The 24,287-nt window shown below is 40.4% G+C and overlaps 1 protein-coding gene across 1 annotated transcript in view; it reads left to right on the forward strand.

Moving 5' to 3' along the window:
• PITPNM3 (PITPNM family member 3) overlaps positions 1–24,287 on the forward strand; it is a 101,453-nt gene that overhangs the window by 29,497 nt on the left and 47,669 nt on the right. Inside the window, exons 3-5 of the mRNA XM_010573887.1 lie at positions 10,064–10,111; positions 21,413–21,489; positions 23,684–23,919. Of these exons, the coding sequence (XP_010572189.1) occupies positions 10,064–10,111; positions 21,413–21,489; positions 23,684–23,919 (361 nt within the window). The remainder of the gene's footprint in view (positions 1–10,063; positions 10,112–21,412; positions 21,490–23,683; positions 23,920–24,287) is intronic.

The raw sequence follows: 24,287 nt of genomic DNA on the forward strand, positions 1-24,287 counted from the left end.
CTTGTGTTGATTCATTGGGATATGCAGTGCTATTTAAGACCAAGGTGTCCTGGTAGCACAGAAGGAACAATTGGAGCTGGTCCTGGAGACTGGAATTTGGAAATGTGAATTCATTGTGAACTGTGCATCTCCTTATGATAAGATGGTCATATTATTGATGATTCTAGTGCAAGGGTACACCTAAGAGGATAGCAATCTCCTTTCAAGGAGGTTATATCTTTTGAATGATTTGTGGAGGACCTTTTTCATCTCAGTCACTTTTTTTGCATGTACAGAATTCAGAAGATCTTGGTATCTAGGATGACTGCCACATCATAAAAAGACCATGGAGAATTAGAAGATTGTAGTCACACAGTGTTTTGTTGATGAGTGTCTGAAGTGGTTGTCTGGCCCACTGAACAGAGAAATCAACTAGGCTACTATCCAGAGCACTCAAACAAGAGCTTCCAAGATTGGAGTATTATACGATATGAAAGGAAGCTCTATGGGGTCAGTTGGTCCATTGTGAGAGGCGAAAACTGTTCCAAAGAGATGGGTGGTAATAGTCTCCACTTCCCTCAGCTGGTTGATGCGGATTTGGTTTCAGATTCTGGATTCTGAAATAACTATTATAAATTCATATAGAATATTTACAAATTTCACTGTTCTCTTTTGATTCATCATTCCACACTTTGCTATGGAAAGTACATTTATATCTTAAAGGCAATTTTTTTTGGTCCCACTAAGCCACTTTATCACTCCCGCTTCTCAGCAGAACAGGGGGAGAAGATACAACAAAAAGCTCATGGGTTGAGATAAGGGCATGGAGGTTACTTACCAATTACCATCACAGGCAAAACAGACTTGACTTGGGGAAGTTTCATTTATTACCAATCAAATCAGAGCAGGCTAATGAGAAATAAACCCAAATTTTAGAACACCTTCCCCCCACCCCTCCCTCCTTCCCAGGCACAGCTTCAATGCTAAATTCTCCACCTCCTCCCGCAGCGGCACAGGGGGACGGGGAATGGGAGTTGGGGTCAGTTCATCACACCTTGGCTCTGCCACTCCTTCCTCCTCAGGGGCAGGACTCCTCACACTCTTCCTCTGCTTCAGCATGGGGTCCCTCCCACAGGAGAGACAGTTCTTCACAAACTGCTCCAGCGTGAGTCCTTCCCACGGGCTGCAGGTCTTCGTGAACTGCTCCAGCACGGTCCCTTCCACGGGCTGCTGTCCTTCAGGAGCACACTGCTCCAGTGTGGGTCCCCTGCGGGGTCACAAGTCCTACCAGCAAACCTGCTCCAGTGTGGGCTCCTTTCTCCACGGGGCCACAGGTCCTGCCAGGAGCCTGCTCCAGCATGGGTCTTTTCCACGACGTGCAGTCATTCAGGAAGGGACTGCTTCAGCGTGGGTCCCCCATGGCCACAAGTCCTGCCAGAAAACCTGCTCCAGTGTAGGCTACTCTCTCCAGGGGGCCAGAGGCTGCTCCGGTATGGGCTCTCCATGGGTTGCAGCTTCCTTCAAGGCACATCCACCTGTTCCAACATGGGGTCCTCCACGGGCAGCAGGTGGATATCTGCTCCACTGTGGTCCTCCATGGGCTGCAGGGGGATGACCTGAGTCACCATGGTCTCTTCTATGGGCCGCAGGGGAATCTCTGCTCTGGAGTGTAGAGCACCTTCTCCTCATCATCCTTCTTCACTGACTTTGGTGTCTGCGTAGTTGTTTCTCTTACATGTTCTCAGTCCTCTCTTTCACAGCTGTTGCTTTCTTAAATATGTTATCACAGAGGCATTACCAGCGTCGCTGATGGGCTCAGCTTTGGGCAGCAGTGGGTCTGTCTTGGGGCTGGCTGGAGCTGGCTCTCTTGGACATGGGGACAGCTCCTTTTGTCTTCTCACAGAAGCCACCCATATAGCCCCCTGCTACCAAGACCTTGCTACATAAATCCAATACAATTACTTTACTTTTCTGTAAAACAGTTTAAATTTCAGTTCTACCAGATTTGCAGCAGGGGCTTGAACTTGGGCTTCTTTTAGAAGGGTTCCATACATGCTTGTCTGTTGGCTGTTTTGCAGTGAGTTTGTCTCTTTTGAAGTCTTCATTGGAAAAAAATAAAGTGACATTTCTGTGGATAGTTTTGGTTTTAATACATTTGCATTTTCCAAAATGTAAACATTAAAAAACCCACAAATGCACACACACACACACACACACAAAAAGTGAAACAGGCAAAACCCCAATGAAACTTGACTCTTTCTTTGTTTTGAAACTTAATTTGTACAACAGGCTTAAGGCAGTCATCTTTAGTTCCCCAATCACAGCATCCTTAAATTGATAGGATTGGAATTGTCAATATGCTTCTGATGCCTGAAGGCAAGAAGACATTCTAAAATCTGCTGCATAGCCTGGGCTTGCAACCTTCTTTCTGCAATATGAAGATCTTATAAAATTATAAAAAAAAAAAAAAAAAAAAGAAAAAGAGGCTGGCATTAGTGGTATTTTTGTAGAACATAAAGTAAACAAGCAAACAAATAACAAAATAATTTGTGTAATACAGCTTGCCACAAAGGATGACTATTGATTTAGTACACCCTAATTAAATTTTAGGAGCCATTAGTCAATTTTGTCAGTAATATGCTACTATTTTACTCTGCAAATCCAGCTAATTGAATTAAAATGCTTCAAATGAGGATGAATTCTCAGCTAGGCAATTGACAAAATGCAATTTACTTTGTAGTTGTTTAAAACATAACTGACTGTACAATACCTGTGAAATTCACTTTTCCTGTGCTTCATATGCCACACATACAGACTGATGGATTGCTTTACTGGTAACCAGCAAAATAGATGGACATGATCAGCTTTCACAACTGGAAATTTTCATATCAGGTGAGTGAAAGGCCTTTCTTGGTCCCATTGTGCAAGACCAGGTTATTCAGATCTTTTAATATTTTAATGTATTGATTGTCTATCTGGAAAATAGTGCTGACAGTAATATTGCTCTCTTTCTGAGACTCATTTGAATTGTTGATTTAGATTAAACTTTTATTCTTTACATCCAGCCCATTACAAGGTAGTAGTTTGGAGCTAGGAGGTGCTTCTGTTGGGCAAGTTGTGTTAGGTCTGTGTATAGAAACCTGCGATTCCTGCCCTTTCCATACCACCTCGGATTGAGCTGTGCAATTCCTACTGATTTTTAAAATGGCAGCTTCTGTGCTTCTTAGTTTAAAACTTACAAAGAATTGTTCTCCAAACACTGTGGCTTATGAATGGTAGACTGTAAAATTCTGTTGAATTCAGGGTGTGCACTTATGACTCCCTACCACTCTAGCTATTCTTTGTAACTCCCCTTTAAAAAAATATTTCATGAGATCTTGAGTGCAGTAGATACATCACTGAGTGATGATTTTTTTTTTACTCTCTGATACCATATATTTCAGATCTCATCTTTTTCCATCTAGCATAAGGGGGGAAAAAAAAGCCTGTTTTACATGTGAAGCAGCACATTTCTAAGACATGGCAGGGGCAATTTCCTGTTAATTCCCTCAACTGCTATCTCTGTTCTCCTGCCATAATGTCCACAAGACACTGAACAGAACTGGAAGACTAGAACAATGTTTTTGGTTAAGATTAAGTTTAATATACATCTGTGGAGTAAGCTAATTCGTAGAATCATAGAATATCTCAAGTTGGAAGGGACCCATAAGGATCATCAAGTCCAACTCCCTGCTCCTCACAGGACTACCTAAAACTAAACCACATGACTACATGGCAGGAGGGTTGGAACTAGGTGATCTTTAAGGTCCCTTCCAACCCAAACCATTCTATGATTCTATGACTAAGAGCGTTGTCCAGTTATACTATTGTATTTCACACTAATTTGAAACAAGCATTACTACAGCATTTTTATACTTCCATAAAACGTGCAGCAGTCATCTCTCAATTGCAGCGCCTTTTGATGCAAGTACCTTTTGATCCTTTGCAAAGACTGCTGTAAAGAGTTATTCTGCTGAAGAAACTGGACTTGCAGCAGTAAAATGGAGAGCAGAATCTGTCTGGAAGGGATGGTCAGTCACTGGCTACTTCTACAATAGTACATTGGGCGCCCTTGTGTTTGGTGCTGCCATTGCAATTCTAAAGCCCTAGGATTCATGATAGCTTTTGTAGCACTACTTGGAATTCATCTTTTCTGTTGCCTTGGGTGCACAAGGCTGCTGTAAAGACTTGACGACAGTGATTCCTGTTCTGTTTTGAGAAAGTTTGGTTTGGTTTGGTTTTGAGTAGACTGTTCACAAGGGCTAGCTTTTCAAAGTGCACTGAGCTCCCATAAATTGTATTGGGCATTCAGGAGCATTAAGAACTTATGAAAATGCCTTTGTCCTTGTTCCAGACCTCTTGAATCTCTGGTTAGACTAACGTGATGCAGCACAGGGCAAGACAACACCAGGCAGAAGGGTGACACTGACAGCTGCTACAAAAATTTACCCTAATCTCACCCCACAGTGGAAGGTAGAGATAGGGAGGTGAATGAGAAAGTAATTACTATTTTATTACTTATTAGGAGATAGGCAGTTCTTAATTTGGCTGTGGAACAGTATTGCTTTATCTTTCCATCAAATTAAGAGTCTAACCAGTCATGTATTATGGAGAAATATTAACATAAGAGAGAAGTAATTCATCAACTTCAGGAGCTTTGTCTTTATCAAACTTTCAACCGAGTTGTTGCGAAGTAGGTACAAGTCCTAAGTGTTAGGAGAGTTTAGCTACATCCCTCTCCAGATAGATGTTTTTGCAGAAGGAGAAAAACTTTGTAGTCTGGAAACCATCTCTTGTTTCTCGTAAAATAAAATTCATCTCATTAAGTCAATAATAAAGCTCATACAGTGTTTAAATCTGTACATATAGTGCTTGGTCAGGAGTAAAGCAGACCCTGCAGCTCCCTGTGCAATGGTTAAATACATCTTTGGCAAGGAAAACCACCAAGGTGCTAGCAATCAGCCCTGAGTTAACTGCAAAGTATAGAAGGAAGGCAGCTGTTAATTTGATTTTAAGGTCAGCTTTTTCAGGCAAGATTGGAGTGTATAATTTTTTTCTCTCTTGTTTGCTTTCCTTGTATAATTTCCTTGTATAATAATGTGAAATATATATATTTCCTTCTCACTTGTTTTTTTCCTGTAGAGGTGGAATCAACTAATTTTTTTTCAGCATAATTATATGTGGGTCTTAATTGCTTTGTTGAATTTTGTATTTCTAATATTTAAAAAAAAAAGTTAGACTTGATGATTAGGTCAAGAGAATAAAGAGAAAATGTTGCAGATATGCCAACTTGGCTGTGAATTAGCATTTTCCACTTAAATGGGAATGGTTAATTTTTTGCATTGAATGATTTAGACTTTTTGTTAAGATACTTGTCAGTTGTGATGTGGATACTGACCCATGGTATCTGAAATTATGAACTATGTTCAGTTGGATCCATTAAACTCCTACAGAAAACTAGTGTTTCTGTGCAAGACTGGGTGCGCACAAAGATGTTTTTAGCAAGCTCTTCATCTGGTCTCATTTTTCATTGGCTCACTGATTCAGTCTCCTTTGCTACATTTGCCATGCATCTCAAAGGTTCTCCAACACTATGTGACAATCAAAACACTCAATATAACAGAAGAATCTCTGACTACTCTCTACTACTCATACCTCATGACTCTGCTTTCAGTATAGTGATTTTTACCTTGTACTAGTGTTTCTCTCTCTCTCTCATCTGAAGGCTGCCTTGCCTAATTTTGTCCACTGTGAATGTTCTGTGTAAACAAATTGCTCTCTTCCTTCCCCTCAGTAGCATGTGATCTCCCCCTCCTTGTCATGTCCTCCTAGAGTTATATAATTAATTAAAGGGTGTTTGTACATAGCTGACTGTAGTGTTTATGCTGCTATTAAATTTATTGCAGTAGCAGCTGCTACTGCCTAATAATGTGAAGAATGGCAAACAGAAAATTTGGCTTAGTGAACAGTGGAAGGGAAGGATGGAAACTAGAGTAGTCAGCAGCTTTCCAAAACACATCAGATGGCTTGTATAAAGAACAGATTTAATTGTAGCAGCAGGTTTTAGAGAGAAGCAGTGAATTGGTTTTCTGCAAATCATCCATGGTAGCAGTTTACGCTAAGGCAGGTTACCAGTGTTCTGTAACTGCCACCATTTAATTTTGTGATGCTGTATGTTCTCAAATACAGCTCAGCAAATGCATGCAAAATGGAGGAAGCTTAAACTAGCCACTAAAATATTTTTTAGCTGAGAGCTGAGTCCTGCTGCAGAGACTACTGCTTTCCTTGCAGTCCCTCTGCAGATTCCCTTTTCCTTTTTTGACCTGTATTGAGATCCAGTCCACACGCTGAAAACAGCATGTGTTCATGCATCAGTTTCATTGGGCCTAGAGTTTCCCTGGCTGCCATTCCCATCCAGAGGGTCATACCATCTGTAGGTATATTACCTCCTTTCCTCTCCCCCTGCTTTCCCAAGTTTGACATAATTGTGCTCATACCAGTGAGCATCTAAAAAAAAATATTGACAAAACAGATTTTTCTATTCAGAAGTTAAATTTCACAGTATTCTTGCTGGGGCAAAAGCCATGTTCTAAAGTGGAGCATCAACATTGTTTGTTCCAGTGGTATGGTTATGTTGTTAAATGAATTCAGAGAAAGAGAAAGTCACGTATACCATAAAGCCTACTGGCACTGCAGTAGCTAATGCTGCAAGACTGGATATGTGGGGAAGAAGGCAAAGAAGGATCGCCCTAATATCTCACTGGTGCTGAGGCACACAACTCTGTTCTGCTGTGCTGTCATCTGATGCTGATCTCATTAGCAATGTAATCCCAGGGGAGAGCAAAACAAGAGACAGGAGTTGTACAAAATGCCCTCTGACATCTCAGGGGCACAGATCTGCAAAGATGTGTGTGTGTAATGACTATGTACCAGAGCATGACACTAAAGGTAACTTAGTGAATCTTGTTTTTACCTGCAGCTACTTTCTCTGGTGAATAGGTAATGTTTATTTCTATTGAATTACCAGTCCTTTGTGGGAAAATAAGGTGGATTCTATTCTGGTTTCAACACTGTCCGGAAAACTGCTTGCCAATTTTTTTTGTAGGATTGCAATAGCTGGTAGCATGCAACTAGAGTAATTGCAGATCATCTTTTAGTTCCAGGCCAGAGAAGTGGCATTTTTTTGCAGAGTCTGTGGAAGTTACTGTATGATGAAAATATCTGGACCCCTCTGACAAACAGTTAACACTCCTTTAGAGCATAGAGTTCCTACTGCCTGAATTTCACTAGCATGATTTCTTTTGATCAGGTTCTTTGAATTTGGTGAGACTTCTCATAAACTAAGCTGTCTCCAAGAATTTGTCTCTAAAGGTAGGACTAACATCTCGGTGCTTTAGTAGTCTGGTTTTCAAGGACCATAGTTACACAGATGAAGTAGAATGCCCTCAAGTGGTTAATCAGGCTTGACATTTTCACATCAAGTTTTTTTCCCCCCATGTTTTTCCCATCATATCAGAGTAAATGTCTTCAGAAGGGTAACTTAAAATATGCCAGGACTGTATTTCAGTCTAGCTAGGTTCATATTCCTTGAACCTCTTGAGGGATGACTGTGTGAAAAGAAACGATGTGATTTAAGGGGGCCTTTAGACTTGCATTGTAGTCTGTGCTGTGGCATGTATCCTGAAGCTGGAGAACATTTCACTAATGAGAAGGAGGAAGAAATGAGAAGAGAACCTAAGTCTAGGAACATGTGGCTGAAAGACATTATCAACACTGTTTTCATCACAAATCCAAAACATAGCACTATACAAGATACTGTGAAGAAATTTAACTCTATCCCTGCCAAAACCACTGCAATTTAAAAAACTTTGAGAAATATCAGTGTCCCCTCTATCGCATTTCCTTGCTGCACTTGCTTTTTACCAGTATGTGCTGTGCCTCCACAGTGATTGTCATTCACCATATCCTGCACAAGGCAGTGGCATGAATGTGATGAGAGCTTTTTACAGAAAAAGAACTGGAAAACATGCATGAAAACATGGAGCAGATCTTGAATTTGTTGACTTTTATATACTGCTTAGTATCTAAACCCAGGTATTTTCTTTCTGGTGTTTTTGGTTTGCCTTCATGTTATTGTTTGACAGTAACGCATACGAAAAGACCTAAATCTAGATGTTAAAAACTTGTATTCAAAGTCGAAATTTGTTAGTAAAGCTTTAAAAAAAGTAATTGTCTGTTTTTGAAACCTACCAAATAAAAATGAGCTTCAATTCTGTAGTGAAAATGGCTTCACTTTCCATCAAGAGCTGTTCTTTTGAGATGGAGAATTTCTATCTGTACAGCCATTTAAAGCTGTCATGAGAAAGAGTTTTCTTCGTGCAACTTGTTGTTTTCCAGTCATGTGTGTAATTCATAGAATTGTGTATACAAGCACTTCAGAAGGCTGGTCTGTGCTCTTGACACGGAGGCCTGGTTTTTGCTTTTAGCTCTCACATTCCTGATAGCTTAACTGGTTCTTCCCAAGGCAATGACTGATAGCTGCTTTGCCTCAACAATTACTCTCCCTGTGAGGTACTGCAGATAATACTTCTTCCCTAATAAGCTGAAAGCAGGTAACAGTTGTGACCCAAGCTCTTTGGCAGAACAACAGTCAGTGAATTGCCCTGGTGAGGAACTGAAAATAAAAAAGATTGTATGTGAAGTTTGGGAAATGGCTAATTCAAATAATTTTCATTCCTCAAAAGTCAGGTAGTGAGGTGTTCTCTTTGCTTGCAGTTTCAGCACAAAGAATGGAGAAAAGCAGATTTCTATGCTGTATGTTGTAGAGCCTGTCACGTTTTCTCTTCTTTTTATTCCCTTTAAAAGCCAAGTTATCAATTGTGATAGCTGGAGCATCTGAAGAAAAAGGGAATTGTGGCAGACCTCTTATGCTGCATCCACCAGAGGAGTTAAAAATTATTATTATTTATTATATATAAACTCTACTGGGGTTTAGTGTAACAGCATTTTTTAATTCATGAGATGAGGAACAGTGCATACAAGTTCTATAGTCTTAAGGCACTGGGCAGAAGCTTTCACTGAACACAAGAAAATCAGTGGGCAGGCGATTGCAACATGTGTGCTGTTTTATTCGCGTATGATGGAGTGCCAACAGCTTCTCTGGTCCTTGTCATTTTACCAGTCTGGTCTTTGTTTCCAAATACATAGAACATAATGTTGCCTCTGTTGTTTATTCAGACTGCGTCTCAGCAGAAGAGTGCCGCCTCTATCGCTTGTTTGAATGTACTCAAATGGTAGGTAGGCTTCAGGTAAAAGGGTAAATTTTGCCTAGGCCTATGAAAAAAAGAATCTAAAGAAGGGATGGAGAGATCTGTGTTCCCATCCTAGCTCTGATGGTAGCTGTGGGCTGATACCATTGGGCTTGCATTTCTGTAGTGGTGGAATGATGGCAAAGGTGTTTGCCCTCAGTGGTAGAAATGGTTTGAGTGCTGTAGGAGGCCTTTATCTATACGCACAAACTAATGAAAGGCGCTTCTATTCCTGTATCCTTGTGTCTCTGTATTTTAGTTTTTGTATTTAGATCTGAGAAAATCCCTTTGGACTGGCAACTTCCCTTGGACAGGTGGACTGTGGGAGGGAATAGAAGGACAGAGACATTCTTGAAAACACTGCTAATTAAATATTTGGAATAAGAATCTGGTTTGTGTTGCTAGATAAGTTATGCTAATTGTTAGTTATTTAGAGATTCAGTGGGTAATGCTACAGGTAATCAAATAGATTCCTAGCTACAGTTTCATTGCTTATGATGCCTTTCTTGAAATGAAGAGTAAAATCTGGCTTCTAGACTAACCATTTTGATGAATAAATTAGAGCAGTTTTCAAGTGTGTTGTATGCTGAGCTGTTCCCACTGAAGCCAATGGGAATTTTAGAAATCAAGATAGTGGTCAATTGCAAAATATTTACTGTAATACAGTAGAAAAAGTAAAGAGCTTGGCATCTATATAAAGAAATCCTGTTTCGTATTGTGGCTTTTTCCTTTTGCAGGTGAAGAGTCTGCATTTTGCTCATCTGGCTATCTACAGGAAAAGCAACGTGAGTTGAAGTTCTTACCATTTTTCTTTGTACTGAGACAGTTCAACAACTAGAGATAATAATAGAATAGAAATTTTAACCAACACACGTCTGGTGTTATGTTGAGAAGGGAGATAGATGTGGAGGGATGAGGATTCTTTTGAGTTTTGTTTTAAATGTATTTATTTTTAACGTGGATTAGGAAAATGTACCAAGAAAGTGCGTGTAACATTATTTAATGCATTAGATAGTGCCTTATAGCATTGTCTAGGCTGGCAAAGGTGGAATATTGGAGGGTGAACCTGCTGGTATACATGATAGCTCATACAGGACAGTACAGCATGGCTTAATTTAAAGTGTAGAAGCCTTCAGTGCTTTGTGCTCTGGACTTCCTTTTCCCATCTCTGCTTAAAGAGAGGTATGCTGTTGAAGTTTCTGAGTGCTGTAGGAATTAAAAGTAGTGTCATGCTTGGCATTGCTAGGGTTCCTTTGCTGCTGGTGCCCCACTTTGAAGAGTGTATACATGTGTCACTGTGCTGTTGATCTTGCTGTGCTTTTGCATTGCTTGCTAAAGAGAGCAAATTGGTTTATAGAAATGAGTGGTGTAATGAGGGTGTTTTCTTTCATCACAGTTCTCTCTGGGAGCAATTGTCGGTTGCCTTCATTGAGTTCACAGTGAAACGCCTCTTCGCTATTCCTGCAACTGTGTTCATAAGCACGTGTTGTCACTCTGTGCCAACCCCTTCCCCTTTGGAAATCATGCTTTGGCCAGCTCATCTAGCCTGGTTGGAGAACTGGAGCTGAGGAACACTTGCAGCCTAGATCCTTAGCTAAACCCTGTGTGTTGCTTCTACTCCAGTGCTCCATAGTAGTCATGTACAAGATCTGGTAGCACGCGTGTTTAAGACTCATTCAATGAAGAAACAGTGCGGAAGTTAACACAGGCACTATCTGATGTTGTGTCTTCCAGAACAGGATTGGGCTCAGTCATGTGTGCCGTTATTTTCCTCAAACAGTGCAGTTTGCGAAACTGCATCTGCAGTGTATTACAATATTCTTTATCATTTGTTAATAGAAAGCATATGTTACAGCCTTCATGTGAACATACTTCTCATGACGGATTTGTCATTATAAACAGCTAGTAATAGCACAGCAGATGGCAAGAAATGGCATAATTTCTCATGGAAGTGGGATAATGGAAATAGCAGTTTTCTTTGGGGACTATCACCACCTTATGCTTTGTACCTAAAGCAAGTTCTCTTGTTTTTACTCTAAATTCCTCCCTAATTAACATGGCAAAATACTAAGGATGTTTGAAATGATCTAGGAAAAAAAAAAAGAGGACCTGGATTGATTCTTAGTGCAGGTTTGAGCTGTACCTCATGTTCTCAGAAGTGTGGGAATGATCATGTGAATTCTTTTCTCCCAGATTCAGGGTACTTATTTTACTTTTTTTTTTTGTCACGGATTGAACTGATGCTTTTCATGGCTGATTTGGGGTGTTGAATCACTGTCTGAGCTTTTCCTTTCATCTGGCTCTCCTCTCATGCTGATGGCTGATCTTGAGATCTGATGTACTCCACATGAAGACACTGTTTGGGCAATGAGTTATTTCAGGCAAGGCTATAGACCCTCAGCTTGCTTGGCGTCTCTGTATGTCACTGATGAACATGTGCAACATACACCAATTCCGGTGGGAATTTGAGTCCAAAACAATCCCTGCTGGAGGTGCTGGCTCATTGATATCTGTGGTAGCAGTCTGTGTTTCTGTCTGCAGAAATACTTGGTACATCTCTTCCCTAGTCATTAAATCAGTTGGCTCGGATGGTAGCCACTGTTCTGAATACTGACTGCTAGACTGAAAAGCAGTATAATTTCTGTAATGTGGTTGCCCTTAATTTAGGACTGTGAGCTGTTTTCCTTATAGTTCAGCATCCGGTCAGCAATAGGTTAAGTGTCAGTTTCTGTTTTTTACTCACCTCTTTCACTTTAATTTGTTTTAGTACTGCATATTGCTAAGAGCCATTTAACTGCTTAGGGTAGTTCTCAGTGAGCTGGTACATGGTCCAGTGGCCATCCTGAGAAAAAAGCTTAGTAGTTCCTGCTGTTTTTTCATAATGCAGCCTTATGTTTTAAATGGTATCAATTGATAATCTCCCAAAAGATAGAACTTTTTAAATTCATACTGTTGACATAGTTGTTTAATAATGAGGTCACCGTTTCCACGTGATAGTTGAGCACCTACTATGATCTCAGCTAAATCAAATTATTCACAGTACTTACATTTGACCACCTGTTTTAATTAAGGTTATCAGGTATTCCAGCTTGGCCAAGTTAGCCCCAGATTACAGGATGTGTCTCCAGGATGCTATTTTGTCTCAGATTTTCATCCAGACATGGGATTTTCTGGTTTCAGTTTTCAGATTGGGTTGAGAGGGTTTACTCTTTCTCCAAGGCTTCAGCCTCCCTCTCTTGCTTTCTTTCCCCCCAAAGAGAATGAGAGCCATGTATTCTTTTAATTTGACTTGTTGCAGTTGGAATATAATAGCATTAATTTTGTTCTCTCAGGTCATACTTCTGTTGCTAATACCAGACTACAAACCTGTAGAAAGTTATGAAAGGTATTTGTCAGAGCCTGGATTACAACTCTTGAGCAGACCTTATATTAAAATGTCAAGAAATTTCCCTGGGGAGGAAATGGGCAATTGAACATTTTAAAAATTATTGTTGTTATTTTAATGAAAGTACTCCTTCCTCTTTCCCTATTTCAGCTGCTGCTGTTCCAGAATGCTGAATTAGGATAGCAGAATTAGTCCCCCCTGCATTCAGTGTGTGGTTTTGAAACTTTCTGCTATTGGAGAAGCAATAAAGATTTGAGAGCTAATAAATATCTGCATATTTCTGAATAAAGAATAGGCAGAGTTGTGCTTCTAAAAAGTAATTTTTGACCATACATTTGTTAATCAGTAGACTAGTGAGGTTTTGAATAGCTAGACAGTAATTACTTTCTTAGCATTTGTCAGCAGCGTTCTTGTAGTGTGGGAGAATTACTGGGTACTAAGGGTTAGCTTCTGTAACGTGTAAAAGCATTCTGATATGCAAAACCTTTATCTGTATTTCTATTTCATTTGTATTCCTGCTTGTTGGTTTTGTGTATTGATTTTCTGTGTTTTAAGATTCCAGTGCATAATCTAGAGAAGGACAGCTCAGGCTTAGGGAAGACGAGATCTGAGTAACACCACTTTCCCCCTACAAGAACCCTTATTCTAGTTGAGATAGATTTTCAAGTAGACAGAGGGTTCTGCATGCATTTCCTGTTTTTCTTCTCTGGCAAATGAAATGTTAGAATACATGGCTCCACGTAGACTGGTCAGATCTCATTTTCTGAGTACTGTACTTAACAATATGGGACAATGAAAGGAGGGTGGTATAATGATTGTAGTGAGGGCCAAGAGCTCCTGATATGAGTCTTGCTGATCAGGACAGAAACCAGACTCAAGATCTCTTTGATGTCATATGATTCACCCAGACGGCTAGTGAAGCGTGAGAGTACCCGGGCATCCATGTAAGGTAGGAAGCCTATACAGGTCTGTTGTGACATATGTATTATACTATGTGCTTTGACAGTGTGCAATGCACTGTTACCAATAATCCAGGAATTTTTGCGTGATTTCTACTATGTAGCCTGTGGGAAGGACCCATGTTGCAGAAGTTTGCAGTGAACGTGTCTCCTGTGGGAGGGACCCCATGCTGGAGCAGGGGAAGAGTGTGAGGAGTCCTGCCCCTGAGGAGGAAGGAGTGGCAGAGCCAAGGTGTGATGAACTGACCCCAACTCCCATTCCCCGTCCCCCTGTGCCGCTGCGGGAGGAGGTGGAGAATTTAGCATTGAAGCTGTGCCTGGGAAGGAGGGAGGGGTGGGGGGAAGGTGTTCTAAAATTTGGGTTTATTTCTCATTAGCCTGCTCTGATTTGATTGGTAATAAATGAAACTAATTTCCCCAAGTCGAGTCTGTTTTGCCCGTGATGGTAATTGCTGAGTAATCTCTCACTGTCCTTATCTCGACTTATGAGCGTTTTGTTATATTTTCTCTCCTCTGTCCAGTTGAGGAGGGCGAGTGATAGTGCAGCTGGATGGGTGCCTGGCATCCAGCCAAGGTCAACCCACCACACTTAGATACCATAGAAGCATACATTGAAACAAAAATTTGATCCAAACCTTACATCCTAGCTGGTAGTTCATTCTTAGTCTGTTTAACTAGTCTGTCCCAAAGTGGGTCTTCCTTTGTATCTGACTGCCTTTATGAGTGTGGTAGTGTTGTAGCTTAAATCCATCATGCGCCATGCACTTTTTTCTTTCTCTTTTCAGTGGAGTTTTATGTGCAAGATAGTTTTGTGATTTAGCAGAATTTTTTTCTTGTTCTTTTTGTTTTGTTTTTTCTTTTTTTTTTTTTATTGCCATGCTACTGTACATTCAACTCTGTTCTCTGACAGGCAAAGCGTTTTGCAGGGGGAGTGAGAGGTGTGAAGTGTTGTGATAGGTGAGTTAATTCCACAGTCTTGGACTAGCTCTGGAAAAGATGCTTCTGTCTGCAGAGGCAAGATTATTTACCCTTTTAGAGGGAGGTCATGGCACCTTAGGAGCAGAACAACTGATTGTGACTTTTATATCCTGCCATGCTGCCTGGGCTGAGGAAATATCTGGGAAAAAAGGTACTAGGAATTTGCATTCTGACTTGTAGCCTGCAGGAAACCAATGCAGTGATATTAAGCCAAGTTCACTCAATAGCATGAAAAATTCACTCTGCTCAGTTAATATGAGCCAGAGCTGTGTAGGGTGGCTCAGCAACTGTGTCTAGATTGAGGTTTTCAAGTGTTTTGCTCCCAGGAAAGCATTAAAACAAAAGCTGGGTTTTTGAAAGCTCTCAGTGTGTTTGGAGACCTGGTTGCTTTTGTAAACTTGGACATTAGGACAGCAGTTGGAACTAGGTACTACTGCCACCTACCCACTACTGATCAGTTAGTTTGAGTGCCTGTGGAGGAGCTGACTTCCTTGAGGAATGAGATTTCAGGATGTTCTCCTATTCCTATGTCTCTCATTGTGCCAGATTTGAGATGCCTAGTGGACTGTAGCTGGTGTGTTTGCAGGTTAATTAAAAAACAAGACAAAACAAATGTACAGAAAGTTTTTAATCTTATCCCACCATGACCTTTCCTAACTGCATCACTAGCTGTTACAGTGCAAGCTATTACAACCCACTGGTTTCTGACTCTGTGTGGGATTTGAGTACCTTTTTTGTTACTGTAATTTACATAATGATACAATTAACATGAATTGGTATAATGATGGTATGAATCAAGACAGCTGGAAAAATCTGTAAAATGTTGATAATGCCATCAAAGAGGTTCGGTCCAGCAAAACCATGTTGTTATTTTACCTCATTAAAGCCCTTCCAGTAAATAGTAAAACATGTAATTTCTCTGTAATCAGTTTCATGTCAGTGCCTAATTAAATTTCTGTCATTTTCTCTAGTAGGTCATGCTGTCCGTTTCTGTCTCCTACAGAGCTTTAGCTGCTGAATAGTCTTACCCTTTATATTGTCATCATGACAGAGAAGGGTCCCCCAGTTAAGTCTTTGATATTTAACCTAAATAATGAAGCTGAACCTATGTAGACCCAAAATCTGATTATCTTCCAAAGTGTATGATCAGCAAATTTCTTGAAATGCCACATGCCTAATAAACAGTCCCCTGCCTCCCCTACTGTGGGACTGCTTTGAATTCAGGCAAGTTTGTTTCTTTGGGCAGCACAATGCTGAAGATCTATCCACTGAAATTCTGACTTGTGCTGCAAGTCAGCAAAAAGCCACCTGAGTCCCCTTTGCCTTTTCTTCTTTTTTTAATTTGTTTAGATCTCCTCATTCTTTTTATGTTAAAACTTTACATCTAGGTGCAGATTTTCAAAACAAGACGGCATACATTCTAACGTTACTACAGCCTGAACTTTTGGCAGCATAGCAGTGTTCTGAAGACAGTTAACTGTGCACATTAGTATGTCTGAAAGCAAAGAATACCTTGTATGCTTCCCTAAACTGGTCTGTGTGTCATCATTTCTGCAATCTCTAATATTGCAAGTTGATATCATGCTTTTTTTTCTTTCTCAGCCAAAGTGGGAAAGCAGTTTTGAAAGAAGCCAAATTTTATGATAGAGGGCTACTTTAACAACAGAATAGAAATTGTGATTAAAACAATACCCAGAATCCTAGTGTCCAGTTGTCTGTGATGTTTTTGTGTGTGTGAGTAAGGAGCTATCCTGCAACCTGGCATGATGCATTAGGGAAAAAGCAAACCACCCTCTCTGCTTTCTAAAAGCGTATCTTTAGAACAAGATTTTCAAAGGAACAGCACACAAATAATCCAAGGAAGTATTTTGTCTCATGCATTGCGCTGTATAGATAACTGAAGAGGTTTATGAGCATGTGATCAGGAGTCCTGGGTTTCCTTTTTCGGTATTCTCTTGAAGATAAATATTGTGGTTCACTATAAGATGGTGCCTCATGGCCCTGAATAATCCTTTTTTGTGACACAAAACTAATGTTTCTGTAGTACTAATTCTGTTGTGAGCTTAGGTGTTAAAAAACGGACACTTCTTCATGTGATGACCTTGAGAAAAAAGTGACTCTTCTGGACAGGCTTTTGGAAACAACGCTTTTAATTAGAAGCAGCTTTAAATTGCAGAGACTTCCAGAATAGAATTGCATTTGGTGGAAGTTCAGGGTTTATGCGTGTTCGTTGTTGCTGTTGGGTTTGTTTTCTGGTGTTTTGGTTTTTGTTCTTGTATTGTTTTGTTTTATAGAAGTATTAAATGACTATCCTTTAAATCCTTGCCTGCCAGAAAGGCAAGAATAATTACCTTGCTTTTAAATATGGAGGAATGTAGCCACAGAGGTTAAATAAATTTCTAGTGGCTATGAGGAATGATAGTCGTAGAATCTGCTATAGAATTAGCTCTCAGTCCTAATGCAGAAGAGTAGAGAGTGTTCGAAATGTGTTTTGGACTAAATTCGGTACTTTTAGAATAACCTGGCCAGACCCTGGGGTCTGGCAGACTGCCTATAAACATATGTGAAATGGAGTGGAACCACAAAGAGGGTGTGAACTCAGAATGCCAAAAAAAGGAAGTAAACTGAGTCATCAATAGCATTATGTGATGCATTTCTTTTCTTCTGACATGCTGGAAGAAACAGAGGAAAATGTTTTAAATCCAGAAAGCTGTCAGTGAACTACTTTGGTATTATTATTTAGTACAATCCTCTCATTAACTCTTAAAACTTGTATCTGTCATGGAGGGAGGAAGGTCTCCCAGTTTTTCTCAGGACAGCTAACCCTTGTGAGATGAGTAGAATTTTAAGGCTGTAACACTGCAGTCAGCTGAAGTTTTAAATTACAAATTTCTGGTCTTGACATTCAGAAGGGTTTCAAAGCCTCCTCCTCCCCCCATGAGAGGGAGGAGTAGGTGTTACAGAGATAGGAGTATTCACATCTTGTCTGGAATTTCATCGCTGTCTGTAGAAGGGAAAAGCACATTTGCCCTCCCCAAATAACTGACCGCCACGACTTCAGCTGAAGTAATCCCCCTTCAGTGAGATGTTTCAATATTTAGCTTCTCTGTTTAAGGCTACTGAGTTATAGGAATAAAAGGTGTTATCTAAAGAGAGCTTGGCACTTTTAGTTTGTAATTGCTTTCTTCTAAAAGAAAGACTGGCATAGTTTGACCATGCCATAGTTCTCATAAAGAACTTTTGCTGGTCTCTGTTGCTTCTCACTATGTGAGAGTGGTTTTACTTAGGAAGAGGTTGAGATGCTGGACTTAGCAGCAAATCATGGCAATTTTGCTATTTTGGCACATTTTAATAAATGGTGACTGATTTGTAGCTTTTAATATTCTGTATCTTAAAATGAAATTAATATTCTGGAGAACAATGGCATATAAGGTAAAGAAGCAAGCATTGTGAAATGAGTAGGAAAACTCATGAATAGGAGCACATTTAACAGATAAAGCAGAATGCATCTCTACTGGTCTAGGTAGCACTAGTGTTAGTATTTCAAAGGAAACTGATTTGTTGTTCCTAGCCTAATATTGGTTGGTTCATAGATTGCTAGCAGACTAAACAAATAAACTCGACAATGTTTTAGGTGTTAAAGTCTTCCTCTCAGGTTTACTTGTATGCATTACGTGTTTCCTGTCTTAAGTAAAAAGTCACTGCTAGGAAACTTGAGATTGTAGCAGAAGCAATCACATCATAGACATTTTAAATTCGGAACGGAAAACCATCAGGTTTTAGTTTTGCTACTCTCTTTTTAGCGCCTTTTAAAAAAAGCCAGCTGAGTGCTGTAAAACTGGAGTTTTCATAATACTGCTAGAAATTCAAAGAGACCATCCTCCCAAATATCTGGTTTGTGGGTTATAGTGGCCATCAGGTACTGATTTTTAAAGAACTGCCATGTTTTGAAGGCCATGAAAAACCTAAATATTTTGTTCCAATGTCTCCTAATTCAGAGAATGACTGAGGTTGAAAGGGACCTCTGGAGATTTTATAGCCCAACCCCTCTGCTCAAAGTAGGGTCATTTAGAGCAGCAGATGCTTAGGGCTACGTCCAGTCAGCTTTTGAATATCTCCAAGGATGGAGATTCTGTAACTCACCTGGGCTTACCCATTCCAGTGTTTGACCACTCTCACAGTAAAAAACTTCTTTCCTATATTTAAATGGAATTTCTTGTGTTTCACTTTGTGCCCATTGCCTCTTGTCCTTTCACTGACTATCATGAAGAGGACTCTGGCTGCATCTTCTTTACTTCCTCATGTCAGGTATACACATTGATAAGATTCCCCCACATACCCCAAGCCTTCTGTTCTCAAGGTCAAACAGTACTGTCTCTCTCAGCCTCTTCTCATGTCAGGTGCTCCTGTCCCTTAATCATGTTTGTGTCCCTTTGCTGGTCTTGCTCCAGTGAGTCCATGTCTTTCTTATACCAAGGGGCCCAGAACTGGACACAGCAGGGCAGATGTCATCTCACCAGTGCTGAGTAGAAGGGAATGATCACCTCCCTTGACCTACAGACACTCTTCTTAATGCAGTCCAGGATGTGGCTGGCATTCTGCTGCAAGGGCACATTGCTGGGTCCAGGTCAACTTGTTGTCTACCAGGATCCTCAGGTCCTTTTCTGCAAAGCTGCTTCCCAGATGGCTGCTCCCCAGCCTGTACTGTTAAGTGGGGTTAGTCCTCCCCAGATGCAGGACTTTGCATTTCAGTTGGTTGAACTTCATGAGATTCGTTTTGACCCATTTCTCCAGCCTGTTGAGATCTTTCTGAATGGCAGCACAACCATCTGGTGGTTCAGCTACTCCGCCCAGTTTTGTATTGTCTGCAGGCTTGCTGAGAGTATACTCTCTCCTATCATCTAGGTCATTAATAAAGATGCTAAATGGGACTGGACCCAGTAATACCATTGGGGTACACCACTGGTCATTGGCTTCTAGCTAGACTTTGCGCTGCTGATCACAACTCTTTAAACCTGGCCACCAAATTTTCAGTCCATCCCACTGTCCACTTATGTAGTCCGCACTTTCTCAGTTTCTCTATGAGGATCTTATGAAAGACAGTGTTGAAAGCACTAGTAAAGTTGAGAGAAACAACATCCAGTGCTCTCCCTTCATCCACCATCATAGAAGGCTATCGGGTTGGTTAGGCAGGATTTTCCCTTTGTAAATCCATGCTGACTACCAGCAGTCACTTTCTTGTCCTTGTGTTTAGAAATGAAGCCCAATGGCCAGTAGAATACCTCTTAAGAGACAGCAGCAAATCAGAAGTTTGATGTTTTTCTTCTTGCCTCCTCTTTCTTTACCTGAGAAATCAGTGTTCCAGGATCTGATTGCAGAACCCTGTAAGCTAAAGTGTAAGTGGGCTTCAGTGTGTTTTTTGCAGAGCTTTTGCTCATCTCCTCTGATGTCGATGTCTCGTAAGTGCTGTAAGAGACAGGAGTATGGAACGTTCCTTTAATTTGTAAGGAAGAGATTGGCCCCATGTATAAATGTGACAATGAAGCCAACAACAGTGCTAATCAAATGTCATCCTACAGCTGTTTCCTAGGTAACTAACACATGCAGCTGGAGAAAAAAGACTGCATTATGAAGAGACCAGAAAGATTCTGTAGCAATTCTTTTCAGTGACTGAAGAAACACGGGGTGGGGGGGGAGGGAAGTGGGTAGTGCTATATCATCTTCAGAAGTTTTATAGAATAAAATAGAATGTTTTCCATCGGAAGGGACCTACAATGATCATGTAGTCCAACTGCCTGACCACTTCAGGGCTGACCAAAAGTTAAAGTGTATTATTAAGGGCGTTTTCCAAATGCCTCTTAAACACTGACAGGCATGGAGCCCCGCCCACCTCTCTATGAAGCCTGTTCCAGTGTTTGACCACTCTCTCTGCAAAGAAATGCTTCCTAAATTTTGCTTCGTAAGGCCAGACAGTGGACAGTCTCATGTTCTTAAAGCTGTTACCGTGAATGTTCCACCACTTACAATGAGTTGCTGTCCAGCCAGTCTGCCTAAGAAGTAGTCACAAACGGGTCCTTGGGTCTCTTTGGTCAGACTTTCATTGTTGTGTTTATAACAGAGGATGCTGCACGCACGATCCTGTTGTAAAAAGGTGTTAGCAAAGCACTGTGTTTCTCTGCAATGTCACTTCCTATCTTTCAGGTTACAAGAGTTTTTGAGGAAAAACTGTCTTTTGCTCTATGGTCTGTTACTCCTATTTTGCTTCCTGGTAATGGAGCACTGCAGTTACTTCTGGGGGTTTCCCAGACAGTCACAAAGGTTTGTGGTAGAGCTGAATCCTGAAGGTCTTTGGAGAACTTTAAAGGCTTAATTCACTTACCTATACATAGGTGTTTAGTGCCATTAAAGACATACCAGAATATCTAAGATATCTGTAGGGGATGAGGAGAGATGATGCAGAACCTCAGGTAGCCTCTTCTGCTGCTGCTCCAGAAAGGCACAGATGACCAACAGCAGCTGTACTGGTCCTACACACCTATGTATAAGGACCCGAATCCTGTTCTAAATGTTGCTGTTAAGAATAGAAGAGCCTCTAATATGTAGGGCTGCAAGAAACCTTGTCTGTTGTTCTGTTTGTCCACATGATTTCCTGTGAACAGATCTTTCTGTCCTGAAACTAGAAATGTGCCTTACCTCCATAGAAGTCTGTAAAAGATGAGGCAGCCAAATATTTATATGATCAATTATGTCTCTTTTCCTTTCAGGTGAATTATATAGAGCCTCTTTAAGAAAACAAAGGTTCCCGGCACAAGGCAGTATTGAAATACAGGAGGACAATGAGGTGAGATTGTTTCACAAAACAAGCTGTGCTGATTTCCAAGGAGCAGACATGTAGAAATACTCTCATATTATATTAAGGAATTATAAACCCATTTGATGGCTTAGCGTGTCTTTCCCTTGTTCAGTAGGTGCAGATGCAATCACTGAAAATCATAACAAGCTTTTAGACATTGCATAATTAACTTAGGTGGAAATATGACCCAGTTCTCTGAAGAGAAATTGTTATGTCTACTTAATACTTAAGTGGAAATGCAGGTTTTGTGAAGCAGGTTCAGCAGCAGTCATGAAATTGATAGTAACAGTATTGTATTTTTTTTTTTTAGAAGCAGCAAAGAATCTAAACAAGTTCTGTTCCTTCCAGTTAACTGATTAAGGTCCTCTGTCCACACGTAGGACAGGCAATGGAAATGTCTGCTTTTCCATTTTTGAAGAATTCCAGTCCTACAGTCCCCTGAAAATGATGGCAGTCTTTGATTGACTTCAGATGTCCTCTTGATTAGCCCTTGAGTCCCTTGTCTCTGTCATAGCTGAACTACTGCTGAGAGGCAAATTAATTTCAATCCCTTTGAGTCCTCCTGTGAAGGATACCAGTTAAATCCAGCTGGGAGACTTTTTGTAACAATGACTTTAATGATGTTGACCTGCTTGAATTTTTACATCTGTTTTGAAGCTTTTCAGTTCCACCAACCCATCAGCAGTGCCACTTAGAAGCTGGCATGGGCTGTGGAAGGAGCTACTCCTAGCTTTTAAAGGGAATTAAATTTCTCTTCTGAGTAACTGGGATGGGACCGTATGGAGAGGGAAATTGTAAATTAGAGCAAGGAAAAGTGGAACTTTAAAAATTCTCATAAGATCCACTACTTAAGCAGATACAAGGCAGGTCAGCAAAATGCCTTCACAATGACTACTGCTACTGGATACTAAAAATCATGGGCTGAACAGAGATAGTGGCTTTATAGAACAACTTATAATTCTCTCATTTTCAACCATTTCTCTGTCACCATTATACAGGTGCTAAAGTTACCAATTTCTTTGTTTTATCCTTGTCAACAACATTTCCACCTACCCCTCACTAAACTACAGCCTGAAATATGTGTGTGTGTTTGTTTAATTGTCAGCTTTTCTGATTAATGTTATTCTTGTTGAACTTGGAGCAATTCTTCTCATTTTATATTTACTGTTGAAGACTGTGGCTTTTGTTCCAGAACTTAAGAATAAAGTGTCCAGAACATTGCCTGCTTTCTCAGTAAATCACTCAATCTAGCAATTAACAATCCTCAGACAAATAGAAGAAATGTTACTGTTATTTTTATTGTGTGTTCATGTTTGGTTGGGAACTAGAAGTCTTCAAGAATCGTGTGATCCAAAGTGAAGAAGAAAATGGCAATCAAGATTAAAAACAAAAAATCTCCTAATCTTTTAATTTATTACTGAGTTCTTCTTTGAGTGCACATAACTCTCAAGGGGTAAAGAAGAAAAAAAACCAGAGTTGTGAGACATTCAAAATGTTTTTCCAGTCTCAAGTAGATAGCATCTTGTTGATTCAACGGGGCACACTGATTATTGTCTGTGTATGCATGTACTCACATATTCGTAAATGTATTTGTGAGGTTTATGGATATCAGCAATGATACATTTTTTTACTCTTTCAGTAAATGTCTGGATAAGTTAGCCCCATTTTTCATTTTGATAAGAAGTTGTCGGTCTCAAAAGGCTGAGATAACTGTTATCATCAGCTTTTGCTGGATGTTTTCGTTGGCAGAGAAATTTGGTTTTTTAGAGCCTGTGATGATTTGAGTTAGAACCTTTCCAGTAAATGCAGCAGCCTTGTTCATGATACCTAGACAGATGTTTGCTTAGGCTGTCTGTGGATGTTGGAATTCTTCTCCAGTCTCAATATATTTAAAATAGCTTTTGATGTACGCAAAGCTGTTTATAATCTTTGTTGATCTGAAACCTACACCTGTGTTGCAAGAGTTTTCTGGCAGAGCATAGCATGCTCTACCTGGTTCAGACATATTTGAATTAAATGGAACACAGGGCACCACTACCCACAGTGAAGGCAAATATAAAAAGATTACAGTGGGGGTGGGGGAAAAAACTCACTGCTAACTGCTTGTGAACGTTGACACCAAGTATAGCAACACTGTCCATAAAAATGCTTCCTCCCTTCTTATTCCCTGTTTTTCTCACAGGAAGGAGTTCAACACCAGAACTGCAAAACTCATGTGCTAATTTTGATCCTACATGGGGGTAACATCTTAGACACTGGAGGTGGGGACCACAGCAGCAAGCTGGCAGACATCAACACCTTCAGTTCTGTGTTTGAGAAAGTGACCCGAGCCCATTTCCCTGCTGCTTTGGGCCACATCTTAATCAGACTTGTTCCCTGCCCAGCAATCTGTTCAGCAGCTTTCTCTCTTGTTTCCAAGTAAGTTGATTTGCATTTTCTAATGTTTGGCTTTGCAGTGTGGTTTTGAATGTCTTTCTGTGACCTGTCTTTTTTATAATGAAATGTTGCGAATCCTTCTTAATCTTCTGCTTACTGCAAAACTTGGAATGATCTTTCATCCTTTTCTAAGTGGATGTATTTGTTTAAAAAACCCCACAAACCATAAAACCCCACCAAACTCAAAAAACCAAACCCCATGGTAGACTACAGCCTATTGTCCACATGTATCCAAAAGAAAAAAAAACAAACCACAAAACAAAACCAGAAAAGATCTGGACAGAAGAAGAAAACTGTCATAACTGTTAACTCCCGCCCCGCCGCCCCCACCACCCACCCACCCCACCACG

Source organism: Haliaeetus leucocephalus, unplaced genomic scaffold (genome assembly GCF_000737465.1).
Source record: "Haliaeetus leucocephalus isolate CR32 unplaced genomic scaffold, Haliaeetus_leucocephalus-4.0 Scaffold395, whole genome shotgun sequence".
NCBI lineage: Eukaryota > Metazoa > Chordata > Aves > Accipitriformes > Accipitridae > Haliaeetus > Haliaeetus leucocephalus.